Source organism: Chiloscyllium plagiosum, chromosome 32 (assembly GCF_004010195.1).
Source record: "Chiloscyllium plagiosum isolate BGI_BamShark_2017 chromosome 32, ASM401019v2, whole genome shotgun sequence".
NCBI classification, from domain to species: Eukaryota; Metazoa; Chordata; class Chondrichthyes; order Orectolobiformes; family Hemiscylliidae; genus Chiloscyllium; species Chiloscyllium plagiosum.
The window spans coordinates 21006086-21020029 of NC_057741.1; the positions used below are offsets into that span (position 1 = coordinate 21006086).

General features: G+C 37.5%; 1 protein-coding gene across 3 annotated transcripts in view; it reads right to left on the reverse strand.

The window, feature by feature from the left end:
* The window catches only part of intu (inturned planar cell polarity protein), a 119081-nt gene that overhangs the window by 53428 nt on the left and 51709 nt on the right, over nt 1–13944 (reverse strand). For 2 of the 3 annotated variants that reach the window (XM_043674187.1, XM_043674186.1), the window contains exons 4-5: nt 10660–10869; nt 2335–2453 (exon numbers count right to left, since the gene is read on the reverse strand). In XM_043674187.1, the coding sequence (XP_043530122.1) occupies nt 2335–2453; nt 10660–10869 (329 nt within the window). The remainder of the gene's footprint in view (nt 1–2334; nt 2454–10659; nt 10870–13944) is intronic. The other variant, XM_043674188.1, reaches the window with a different exon arrangement.

A 13944-nucleotide genomic window follows, 5' to 3' on the forward strand; every position in this document is an offset into this window, starting at 1 on the left:
CCTTAGGTCTCTTTTATATCTTTCCCCTCTCACCCTAAACCTATGCCCTCTAGTTCTGGACTCCCCGATCCCAGGGAAAAGACTTTGCCTATTTATCCTATCCATGCCCCTCATAATTTTGTAAACCTCTATAAGGTCACCCCTCAGCCTCCGAAATATTGTGACAACCTAATCTCTTCCATCAGTTCTCTTTGCCATAAGAAAATAGATAAAGAATAGAATAATATTAACCTAGATGAGCATTGATACATGATTTGTTTGTTTGAGTGCCCTGAACTGGTTTCCCTGAACTCCAGGGAAAACAGCCTCAGCCTGTTCAGCCTCTCCCTGTAGCTCAGATCCTCCAACCCTGGCAACATCCTTGTAAATCTTTTCTGAACCCTTTCAAGTTTCACAACATCTTTCCGATAGGAAGGAGACCAGAATTGCATGCAATGCTCCTCAAACCGTTCTAGCAGATTTGTCAGGCATAACATACCCTTGATGAAACTATGCTGACTTTGTCCTATTTTACTATACACTTACAAGTATTCAGAAATCTCATTCTTCACAATGGATTCCAAAATCTTATCCACAACCACGGTTCGGCTAATCGGCCTATAATTTCCCATCTTTTGCCTTACTTCCTTCTTAAACAGGTGTCACACTAGAGATTTTCCAGTCCTCTGATACCCTCCCTGATGCTCGGGATTCTTGAAGGATTACCACTAATGCCTCTATTCTCTTAGTGAGTTTTGAGAAGACTTGTAGCCCAGGTTGAGGTTTTGGATGTAGGTTTGCTCACTGAGCTGGAAGGTTCATTTCTAGACATTTCGTTACCCTACTAGGTAACATCTTCAGTGGGCCTCAGGTGAAGCACTGCTAATAATTCCTGCTTTCTATTTATATGTGTGGGTTTCTTTGGGTTGATGATGTCATTCCCTGTGGTGATGTTATTTCCTGTGGTGAAGTCAATTCCTGTTCCTTTTCTCAGGGGTTGGTAGATGGGGTCTAATTCGATGTGTTTGTTGATAGAGCTCCGGTTGGAACTACAGAAGCAATCATCCCAACACCCACAATGAAGCTGCATCAGAACATTATTTCAATGAGCCAACACACACTGCAGCACAGAGGAACGACGCAGAGCAGAGGAAAATCACCTATACTGTGTATTCAAAATGAACAGGTATCCAATGAACGCACCAAAGATGTTACCTTTAAAGATATCTACTTTCTCTTCAGCTATCTCCTTTAGAACTCTGGGGTGTAGTCATCTGATTCAGGTGATTTATCCACTGTCAGGTTTATCTGAGTCTGTACCGACCCTCTCAAGAGCATCCCATCCATTCCTGATGAAGGGCTTTTGCCCGAAACGTCAATTTTCTTGCTCCTCGGATGCTGCCTGACCTGCTGTGCTTTTCCAGCAACACTCTAATCTTGACTCTAATCTCCAGCATCTGCAGGACCCACTTTTGCCTAGCATCATATCTAGACCTAACCTCTGACCCTATCACCATTAGCCTGCATTTACCATAGCTAATGCACCTAACCTGCACATCTCTGGCCATTATGGGGAAATTTCGCATTGTCAATCCACCTAACCTGCACATCTTTGGGCTGTGGCAGAAAACCGGAGCACCCAGTGGTAACAGACGAAGAGAGACTAGGAGAACAGACAGTCACAGCAAGGTTGGAATTGAACCCAGGTGCCTGGAGCTATGCGGCATCAGTGCTATTTTTCTTCCAGGTCTCCGATTTGTTTATCTTGTAAAAGCTGCTTAAAAAGGAGCAATATTGTAGAGGGCATTTTAAATATTGTGACAACCTAATCTCTTCCATCAGTTCTCTTTGCCATAAGAAAATAGATAAAGAATAGAATAATATTAACCTACAGATGAGCATTGATACATGATTTGTTTGTTTGAGTGCCCTGATCTGGTTTATAGACTTTCTGGACAAACTTCTTTGAACCAATAAATTTAATTAAAGCACTGTACAAAGTAGAATTAAATAATGAGAAATACTTAGACAAAAATAAATTAATTTGAATTATTCTGATCTCTCAGCTGATTCCTGAAGAACCAACAAATCTATCATGCGCAACATGTGTGTTTCTAGTCATTTCATGTAGTGAGGGAATAAGTCATGTATAAATGCTAGTAACTGAAAAATGTCCTCATATTGCACCATGCCCACCTATTCAATGCAGAATAGTTGACTGGAGAACCATTAATAAAAATGGTTTCACTGTGTATCACTTAAACAGTGTTCAATCAACAATTATTGATCAACAGAAGCTCAACCATAACAAGATAGTTCTTTCACTCTAATAATGAAGTGACAAGTCATGATTACCTTATAATTTGTCCTCCAGTTATATTTTCCATCATGTCGCAGAGCGTAAGAAATATTCCCCGAACATTAATCAACTTTTGGGATACATTAGTCAATGGATACTGGTAAAGAATTTCTTGCTGTTGAAAATAGGAAAAGTTTCACATTATTACAGTTAAATGCAAAATGCTACTTTACAATTAGCAGGCCATATCACCAATTCATCATATATTAAACCTTTTGTGCATTAACTGAGTCAATGATTTTGAGAGTTTAAAGCCTCAATGTTCAAGATACACACAAATATACATTATATTAGAAAGAGATCACATTTAACATTAGCTGAACAACAGCATGATATAGTCCTCATTAGTGATGCTGGTCATACCTAATACAAAAAAGTACTGCTAATACCAAATTTAAACTGAGATATGTACATTTCTAAACATTTGTTTTTGTTGCAAATTGGTTTTAGTAAAAGTAAGATGTAAAAGCAAAGGAAAAATCATATCTTGGTTGGCTGACACGTTTACCAAACTAGAGGGGTTCACAGAACTAAACAATTCACATGGGTGAAAAGACATTTTTAAGTTGAGAAAGGCAAATACTTAAAAAAAACACAAAGCATATCAGCATATTGGTGCCCCTCAATGGCTTAATCAGAAGCTATGGTATTAGGGTCTACCATGTTTGCTGACAATGCTCAGTTCTATAATCATCAACAACTCTCAACCTCTATACTGCCTCTATGTTATTTCACTCCTGAATTACCTCAACCAACATCCCTGCCTTCTACTGTAGCAATTATCTACTTTGTTGATCTAGCCCTTGTTACTGCAACTCCTGGAGTCTGAGCATATACAGCACAGAATAATGCAGTAACTGACAAATTGAGGTCAGTGATTCAACATATCTCCAGAAGTGTGCTGTTGAGGCACCCTACTGCTGTAATTATGGGAAATCAACTGATTTGCAACTCTTATGCTGTTAAGTTTAATATAAAAACTACACCTTGTTGTTTAATGTGTAACTTTTTTTAAAACACTGTATCATGGTCATAATTACTGCTCAATAGCCTGAGCTTAAATAGCCTGAGCTTAAAAGATAACTTGATATTTGTGAAATGCCAAATTTCTTTATAAATGAAAAAAAAAACTCCACAATTTTAAAATATTAATATTAAAGTTTGTTTATCTTTTTTGTGATCCTTCTGTAATCCCACAATAATGTTTTATTAGGTTGACTCAAAATTCCAATTAAAAGTGAAGGACCTAAAATGGTTTTACCTTTAGGTGAGAGAGTATTGCAATTTGATTGACTGTGTACCTGACTTGCTGACATCTCTGCTGATGAATGCCAAGACATTGATACAAAAACTACTGCCAGGAAAAGTGAAAAATATACTATAGTGATTCAAGGTCATAGTGAGAGGATTTGAGGTCAACACAAAATGCCATTGGTACTTTATGTTAATTACCTATATGGGTGAAATACAGGCTTTTGTTCATGCTTCACCAGGTAACATTATAGTTCAGATATTCTCCAATTATAGTTGCCCTATTTAGCATTTTATTTTTCATTTTAATGTTGTGAAATCTTTTTGATTCAGTAACTTGACGTGCTCCCTGGCACAGCTAGAAACCCAGGCAGCTCATCATCATTGCCAGTACTGAAGGGGTTATTCATGTTACTGTATGGTAACATGCTACATTACTGTCTCATCTACAGCATGTCATAGTAGCTAATGCAGAAAACAAACTTCATGAGCTTAACCAAATAGCTATGTCTGAAAGTGTAAGGGGATAGTTCTGCATCTAGTCAGGAGAGAATGGACAGTCAGCAGGTGCTGCCACAGTCAGTCAAGGACATTGAGTATATCAGTCCAGGTGTTTGTCACAGTCATCTGATCGTGATCAGGCAAAATTGTCCTCCCAGCTCAGTTTGGAAGGGGTCCATAGTCAGTCCTGCAAGTTTGGTTGGTAAATATGAGGGGAATTATCAGGCAGCAGAATATGCTGTGCTGGAGGAAACTGCAATGTGGGAACTAGATGCATTACGCTGGGATGTAGGCTGGCTGTGTCTGGTATCTTGGCCTTCTTTGCCAGTCCATAGGAAAGAAGATAGCCCTCTTCCTCCTCGCCCACTAGACCTCCAATTTTCATCAACTGATTAAATACGCATTGCCACAAAAATCCTCTTAAGTAGCAGCATTAATCCTCTTCCACATTAGAGCTGGATAAATGAGACAATTTCATAAAATTCCTTGGTAGCGCACCCTCTGCAAACCAATTATTAAAGATTTAATACTTGGGTGCAGTCATAAGCTCAACAGCTTTAATTTGCTTGCCTGAATGAGCTACAAGGAAATGTTTAATGTAATTGATTTGTAAAATGTTTCCTCTCAACAGTTTGTTTATTTTGTTTGATCCAGGAATTTATGCAATTATATAATTATCTTTTAATCATATCAACTTCTGTCTTCATTTCTAAACAAATGAAACAAAAATAGCTAATTTCAGTTATTCAGCCAATTCTTCCTTAACAGGGTAAACTGACCAGGCTTGAAGTAGTGTGCAGCTTGGATTTAAACATGGGGCCCATGTTATAAACGCTGGAGGGTCCCTGTAACAGTGAACACCTCTGCCTCTACTGACACATGTATGAATGAGAATGGTGCCATTCAGCCCAGATGAGGTGAGCAGTAGAATAGTTCATGAGAAAAATCGCCATAGCAAAACATCCTGCATGAAACTCCTTGGAAATAACATTTAGCCAAAAAATGGGAAAATTCAGCTCATTTTTTCAACTTTTACATTTTTTTTATACTGGGAAACAATGCTTCAGTTAAAGCCTTTCCACTTAAACACCACAATTTTTAGGAACACAGAACCATCTGCATTCTAATCCTGATTTCAATACTTAACTTCCATTACCACCAATTATGATGTTAAGTTTTCTCTTTCAGTAAGTAATGTCTCAAACATTTACCGATAGTCTTGGTCACAAATTAAATATTTTGTTTAACATGATTGCGGAGAGGAAGAAGGCGGACAGCAAGATGGAGGATAGACACTAATAACTAATATTCCAAAGAACATTATGATTCCCATTTCTTAAGACAATTGATATAACATCGCGTTGTTAAAAAACAGTCAGAGTATAGTGTAAAGTTGAGGTTTCACTTGTGTGTCATTTTTATAGAGGAGCATCATATTGAAACACTTTAGAATTCGCTTTCTTCAGTGTAACACTGAAGACAGCAGCACAAGAGACAATTTACAGTGTTAGGAAAGGATTGACTCAATAACTGAAATTAACTTTTTTCTTGTTCCATTAGTCCAGAAATAAGGACAGAAGTTGAAATGATTAAAAGATAATGATATGATGGTAGAGATTCCTGAATCGAACAAGGAAAACAAACAGCTGAGATCAAACATGTTACAAATCAGCTAGAGAAGACACACTACGCTTTTCCTTGTAGTTAATCCAGATCAGCAAATTAAAGCTATTGAACTTAGACTGGACAGCAGTGTTAAATCTTTAATATTTGATTTGCAGAGGTAACACTTTTGAAGAATTTGATGAAATCACCTCATTTATCCAGCTTTAATACGGAAGAGGATTATTGCTGTTACTTGAGAGGGTTTCTATAGCAATGTATTTTAAATCTATTGATGAAAATGCTGTAGTGCGTAGACTTATAATCATATACAGTGATAAATTCTTAAGAAAAAGCCTTTCAAAGAGCTAACTTAACTGTAAAAAGACTCTTGTTAACCACTCAAATTAAAGCAAAAATTTGCAGATGCTGGAAATTTAAAATAAATGCAGAAAATGTTGCTTAAATTCAGCAGGGCTGGCAGTATATGTGTTAGAGAAATAGAGTTAGCATTTGGTATCCAGTATGACTTCTTCAGAGCTGAACTGAACAGATACTGTCAGTATTTCTTCACCATTTTCCACATTTGATTCTCAATTACTACTCTTACTTTCTGTTTCAAAAACATATTTTCAAAACAATTCATCCCTAAAATTGTTACGCTGAAATAAAAATGTCCAATAAAGTATTTTTCAACTGAAGGATTGAAGAATGGCTGAATACAAAGAAAGAATTTTTTGAAAATATGTTTTTGAAACAGAAAGTAAGAGTAGTAATTGAGAAACAAATGTGGAAACTGTTGAAGAAACTCAGCACATCTGGCAGCATCTGTTCAGTTCACCTCTGAAGAAGAGTCATACTGGATACCAAATGCTAACTCTATTTAATATTAATCACACATGCCTCAATACAGAGGAAATATTCTAGTGAGATGTTGTGGTTCTGTTCGCCGAGCTGGGAATTTGTGTTGCAGACGTTTCGTCCCCTGTCTAGTTGTCATCTGAGTGTGTGGCTACTAAGGATAGCTGGTCATGTCGTTTCGTGGCTAGTTGGTGTTCATGGATGCGGATCGTTAGCTGTCTTCCTGTTTGTCCTATGTAGCACCCGAGCTACAAATCTTCTACCAAACTTTGAATTCTAATGAGATGGTTTGAAAAGAAGCATTTCAAGGATAGAGATTCACCACTTTCCTTCCCGCCACAACTCTCATGATGCATATATTGTGGATGGAAAAATTAGTTCAAAGTTTACAGCAATAAAATAAATACATTAAAAGTCACGGAAAAGAGCAACAAGCTGAATTGGCACACATAGCTTCCTCACAAAATCTCTTTTATTCCTAACTTTCATTACTTACAAACCAGTATTCATCACTACAAAGCCCATAACTGTAAACAAAATACAAGGTCTTAGCATCTGCTGTTAAAGGGAAGACAATTCAGAGGAATAACCGTATTTTCCCAGACAGACTGAGGGAAAAACGTGTCAAAAGGTCCTTCATGCTCTCTTGTCCTTTTGCTGTGCTCTTTTCAACGTGCAACAAAATAAGAAATCAGTTATGCAACTCCAGCTTTCATTTGTCATTTTGCCCTAAATAAACAAAAAGCCTGCATGGTTCATTATACAAGGAAAAGTGCAGAAGTAAGGCATTCTTTCCCAAAACATAAAACATTTAACTCTATGTGGAAAAACAAAACAAAGTACTGTAGTCAAACCAGAATCATGAGACTTCTTTCAAGCCTGTGAAGTTCACCTTACTATCACCCCTCCCCCTTCTTCCAAATTCCACTACAGCACACAGTGAACAATGTCTTTGGAAGTCTTTGCTTAAACACAGCAGTGCCTTGGCACAGATTAAGTTATTAAACAGTCCTTTGGCAAATAAGTGATGGTACTTCCAGAATGCTGATAAAACTAAGAAGGGTTTTAGACTTGTACAAACATGGCACTCAAAGAGATTATTGTGCTTTTTCATCACAGGATGCATACAGGGTTATCACTTAAAAATGCAATGTTCATAAAATTTATTAAAAGGTTTTCTAAGTATATTTCTTGTACCGATTTTGATTTTATTTCTACTTTAGGTTTCTTCACACTTAGTGGTAAATGAAAATCGTGCTCTCAGATCTCTAATTAATTTCACTTTTGAGCCAGGTTCCAGCAGTGTGTCAACTAGAATTATTCTCTCTCTCACTTCCCTTTCTTGTATCTTCCCCATGTTTGCCAAATACTAAATGTTGATGACTCATTCACAACAATAACTGGCTAGTTAAATAATCATAAATACAATCGATCCTTCAATTCCATGGCAAATATTGTCCATTGAATGTTATTAGGATGATAGAATAAATGACTGTTACCCACAAGGTACTCTTTGTGCAAAGGGAAGGAAAAATGGTGCAGACAGATAGTAGGTATTGTGCTTTTTTTTGCTTGAATTGGATTTTTTGAACAAGAGTTGAGTTCAGATCTAAGGCACCTGACCTTTATCCTGGTTCCTTTGGATCTACATGTTGGGCAGCCGGGCAGAAGTGCTCAGAGATTTTAATCCAGAGGTCTGGGATAGACTGAAGACTTGACAGTGAGCAGTGAAAAATCACACCACAGCATTCACAAGGTTCACCAGAAGTTACAAAATGTTGATCACTGAATCAAGATGTAGTTTCAGTGTAGTGCTGACAATTTATTCTTTTGCTGCACTAAAACATTGGTGGCAAGACTTATATTTTATAATTAGTACGACCAAACCTATGAGGGTATCCCAGACAGGATACCTGATACTGTTAGGCCCCCAGCTGAAGATGGGTGAATTGATTCCCTTTCTTTATTCAACCATTACCTTGGACAGTTGCAATAAAGTTAATTTAAAAAGGATCCTTTCACTTCTGGGCACTTTTCTCCCAGATCCAAATGAACTTGTATTTTAAAAGGAACCAATTTAAACAGGCTTTCTTGAATTAACAAATAAAATCACTATTAACTACTAAGCTCGAGCAGAAATACTAAGGAAACACAGATTAGAAACTGGAGGGGAGTACAAAACGGATCTGAACTATGTATGAAGAGATGATAAGATGATGTTGAGACTGTTATTGGGTAGCACTGGTAGCATTAGCAGTTGATCAGATGATTGAGATTCTGGATTTTATGGGCTGGTGGAAATTCCTTTCTACTGATTCCTTTTTTTGTTAAAACTGATTTGAAGAACTCTGAGTTAGAGGGAGTTCTTGCAATGCAGGGGATTAAATAAGCGATAGTCCTAAGATTGAGACCTTCACAGCAGAGTATTCATTCTGACTAGTACGCTCCAGTGAAGCTGAAATTGGCTTTTAACCCTTGTTCTTAAATATTTCTCCAAGGGAAAAAACACAAAATGTGTCCGTTGTTCAAGACCTCATCTGCATGGGTCGTCAACCTCTCATTGTCTTGTAGTCATGAAAGATCACAGTCCAGTCAGTTTGAAGTTTCTTTCATATGGAATTTCTTTCAGCAGCCATCATCAACTGCATCAATCTTCTTTTAAAAAAAACACATTTAGGAATTAAAAGGTTAAAAAAGGGCCACAGTACTTTAGGGTTCTAACTTCCCATTGTAATTATAGAAACATAGAAAACAGTAGCAGGAGTAGGCAATTTGGCTTTTCACGACTGTTCAACTATTCATATTGATCATGGCTGATCACACAACTCAGTTCCCTATTCCTGCTTTCTCCCCATACCATTTGATTCCTTTAGCCCCAGCAACTATGTCTAAGTCCTTTCTGAAAACATCCAATTTTTTGGCCTCAAACACTTTGCGTGGCAGAGAATACCACAGGCTCACCACTCAGAGGGAAGAAATATCTCAACTCAATCCTAAATGACCTACCCTGTTTTCACTATCCCGCCTTTTTTAAAATAGTCAAATGTAACATGAATTGAGAAAGACATGTACTGGAAAAGAGTCTGATGTTACAAAAAAATGTCATTATTATCAGTAGTGCAAAGGCAGCCTTTTGCTTTACAAAACAAAAATCAAGTTTTGCAGGAGGGTGTAGATTGTAAACTAACAGTTAGCTTTGGCCATTATTTTTCTCTGTAACAAATGACAATGTCAGGATGTCAGCACATGCAAATTAGCACAAGAATCCTGAAGGTGCAGTCAGTCCCTTTGGGCTCCAACATTAGCTGCAGTGTGATTACCATTCTAGCACCATCCCCATTGTTTGCAAACACTGAAATCAGTGATCATTTCAACCTTCCCACAACAATGCTCTTGTTAGAAATGCCATTTCAATTTGGTGAAGAACAAAAGTTGCCTTCAAAAACAAACTTACAACTATTTAGTGTCATCAAATGATTAATTAAAAGGTTTTAAATTGTCAATTAATTTTAAAATTGTTTTTCTAGAATATTTTAGCTTCTCCCTTCACACCATATGTGTGACACAATCTTGGATTGGTAAAAAAGAACGTGCTTTTATTTTACTCGTCTTACTTTTTATTTGACAGGCTATAAAAATCCTGCATTGTGTAATCATTTGCAGTGATGGAAGTGAATTTCTCAAAGCGATTGCTAGATTTGTCAACAAGACTTACTGTGTGGTTAGTGGCGAACACCCTAGCCCTCAACTTGGATTGTAAATTCTGGGTCATTATTAGGTTTTTCCACTAGTTTGCAGCAACTACTAAATAAAAACTCACCCAGCAGTGGAATACAATTTCACAAATGTATAGAAACACTTTACCCAACCACTCATTCAAAGAAATATGACTGAGCATTGTTTCTGCACTTGAAATGTTCAAATGCAGCCAATAATGTATCAACGCATGCAACGCAATCATGTATTCATATCTGGTTAGCACCTAACTGTGGTAGATATATCCTGACTTAGCCAATGAGTATTTCCTATAACCAGTGAAACAATTGAATAAAATTAGTTCCCCAGATTTTTAAAAATTCTAACCAAAATAACCATTTCATACATACCTTTTCCTTTGAACTTTCTGATTCCAGCTTTAAAGTTAGATACATAGCAACATGAGGAATGTTGCCAATTTCCATTTGGAGATCGCTGGTGTCTTCACCCCACAAGAGCTTCACCAGATTGTTATTAGTGGGAATCAGTTTAGTAGGATGTGTGAAAGACAGACTAGTTCCTATGGGGTCAGGGCGCAAGGTTTCAATGGTCAATTTCACCTGTTAAAAATTATACAACACAAAAACTGAAATTACCCAAAGCAAGCAAGTTGGAAATAGCAATTATGTTGAAGAAGCAGATGAAATATTACATTAATCGTTCGTTGCAGCTGCACTACTCATTTGTTTCTCCAATGTGGTGCTCAATCATTATCTATATTTTAAGACATGTTTGACACCAAATTACCATAAAATGTAGGAGCAGTACTAAGTCATTTGGCACACTGAGGCCCGTTTGATCATAGCTAACATGTATCTCAATCCCATTCTCACGCCTTCTCTCTGTAACCATTGATCCTTTACCAATCAAGAACCTATCCATCATGGTCTTACAGATACTCAATCACTTGGACACCTTCTCCACATCCAATCTATCCAGGTCTCTCAGTATTCTTTAAGTTTCAACAAAATTTCCCCCTCATCCTTCTAAACTTAGAGTATAGACCTAGAATTCTCAACATTCCTCATATGATAAGCCCTTCATTCCTGGATTATTCTTGTGAACATCTTCTGGACCCCCCCCTCCAATGCCAGCACATCCATCATGAGATGCAAGGCACAAAATTGCTCACAATATTTCAAATGACTGACCAGAATGTTACACAGCCTCAACAGTACATCCGTCCTCTTGTGCTCTAGAACTCTTGAAATTCCTATCTGTCAACTGAACCTGCATGTTAACCTTAAGAGAATCCTTAATTAGGACTCCCAACACTCTCTGTGCTTCAGTCTATCGAAGCGTTTCCTCATTTTGAATATAGTCTATGCCTCTATTGTAGGTAGACAGAGTGGTGAAGGCAGCATATGGCAGGGTGTAAAATATAGGAGCAAGGAAATCTTTATAAAACATTGGTTCAGCGACAGATGGAATAGTTCAGGTTGTCACACTATTGGATGGATGTGATTGCACTGGGAAGGGTGCAGAGGAGATGTATTAGGATGTTGCCTGTGATGAAAGTCTCAGTTATGAAGAAAGACCTGGATGGCTGGGTTTATTTTCCTTGGAGCAGAGAAGACTGAGAGATTTGATTGAGGTATCTCTTATGAGAGACATAGACAGAGTATATTGTGATAATATTTTCCCTATGGCTGGTGTGTCGAAGACCAGACGGCGTACTTTTAAGATGAGGAGCAAGTGGTTTGGACGAGATCTAAGAAAAATATTTCTTCACCCAGAGTGTGACAGAAAAATGGACTGTGCTGCCTGAGATGCTTATGGAAGCAGGTAGCTTTGCAACACTTGAAAAGCATCTGGATGAGCATTTAAAATGCTAAGGCACAGTAGGCTATGGACCAAGTGCAGGGAAATGGGATTAGTGTAAGGACCAGGCCAGACCCCTTAAAACACTTCAAGAAGGTAGCCTAGACCCTAACTTTGCTAGTTGTTCTAAGCAAGCGTAATGCGGATATTCCAGGAGAAATGCTGCTGGTCAAACCACTTTGTTTTAAACAAAACACAATCTATTTACAAGATTACTGAATGAAACACAAACAATAGAAAACAGAATACCAAATAATTTAACATCTCCAAAAGCCCAGACTATCCCATAACAACAATCCCCATAAACATTCTTTGGCAGAAACGATAAAATGAAACACAGGTTCTTACAGAGAGAGAGAGAGAGAGAGAGCGGGGGTGGGGGGGGGGGGGGGGTGAAGGAGAGAGAGAGAGAGAGAGAGAAAGCGGGAGAGAAAACCAGCCTGGATCTGCTTCTTTGGTCTAGCAGCTTTCCACACGACTATTAAAAAACAAAACAAACCAAACCAGAGCAAAGCTGAGCTTGGAGAACTGACCACACCCCTTTCACTGTTCAAGTGTTTATTTCTAACTTGAAAGCAATCTGCCTGAGGCAGTATCTGTTATCTATAAACAAATTGTCCCTAAAACCCTTCAACCCCCAGACTTTTGGGAGTTTGTGTCATTTACAGCCTCTCTTTAAAAAAGGCCAAGGACAGCATAACCTTGTTAAAGGAGCAGCTTCGTCATAACATGGTGAGATGAAAGGCCTGTTTCTATACTGTTTGACTCTCGAAAAGTTAGCTCGAGAGAATTCCAAGCAAAGCATTCAAAGCTGTATGCATATATAATAATAATTATCAAGAGTACTGTAATTGTATTGCACTCTGTAATATTCAATTTGAAACATTCTGAAATGTATTTTTAGAAATTTTTGAATAAAGTAATCTTTTGAGTAAATAAGTTAAACAAACTAATACCCACAACTGTGGAATGCTATTCAAAGAATAAACTAATAAACTGAATTTAAAAACCACTCTTCACTTCATCAGTTTGTACGGAATAGGGATTCATCAGCAATTCTGTGATATAGAAGCTTCAGAAAAGCTGAAACAAAATGACGTACTGAAACTCTAGAGGAGCAATTTTTGATCACTGAATGCATTGTCTTTAATGCTAGACAAGCAGCAAGGAAAAATAACTTTAGCATTTAACAATCAACATAATTAATGGTATTTAAAATGTCAATGGAGGAGTTAATGGCACAGTTAACCACCTAATTAAAAAGGATCAATGAGAAGCAATAATGGTTATCATTTTATTGTAATCCCTTCCAAAGGTCAACAAAAAAAGCACCATCTGTCGCACGGTCCTGCATTGACAACGGAGGGAGCAAAGTAATTCCTGTAAATTTAACACATCTTGCATCATTAAATCTTTTATTCCATTGATAGTTATATGGAAGGACAGCATAATTGGGAACTGTGGAATCAAGTTAACATCCCAAATAATGATGATGCAAATAAGCCTTACTTTCAACATAACTTTCTAAATTTGATCTAGTACTGAGATCTTCTTTTAAGAATAGCAACAATATGTGCAACATGACTACAGTGACCTTTAAAAACTATTCAGGACAGCAATTTGAAAACAAAAATGGACAATTTCTTCTTCTGTTAGAGAACATTGAAATGTTTCTCTATGCTTCCAGAATGGAGAGAAGCATTTCCCACAAGGGGAAAGTCTGAAATTCTACACCCTCACATGCAGGGAGCCATACCTGTAGGGAACGCCAGCTAGTTAGCTAGCTACAAATTGCTACCCTGAAAAGCGCAGCT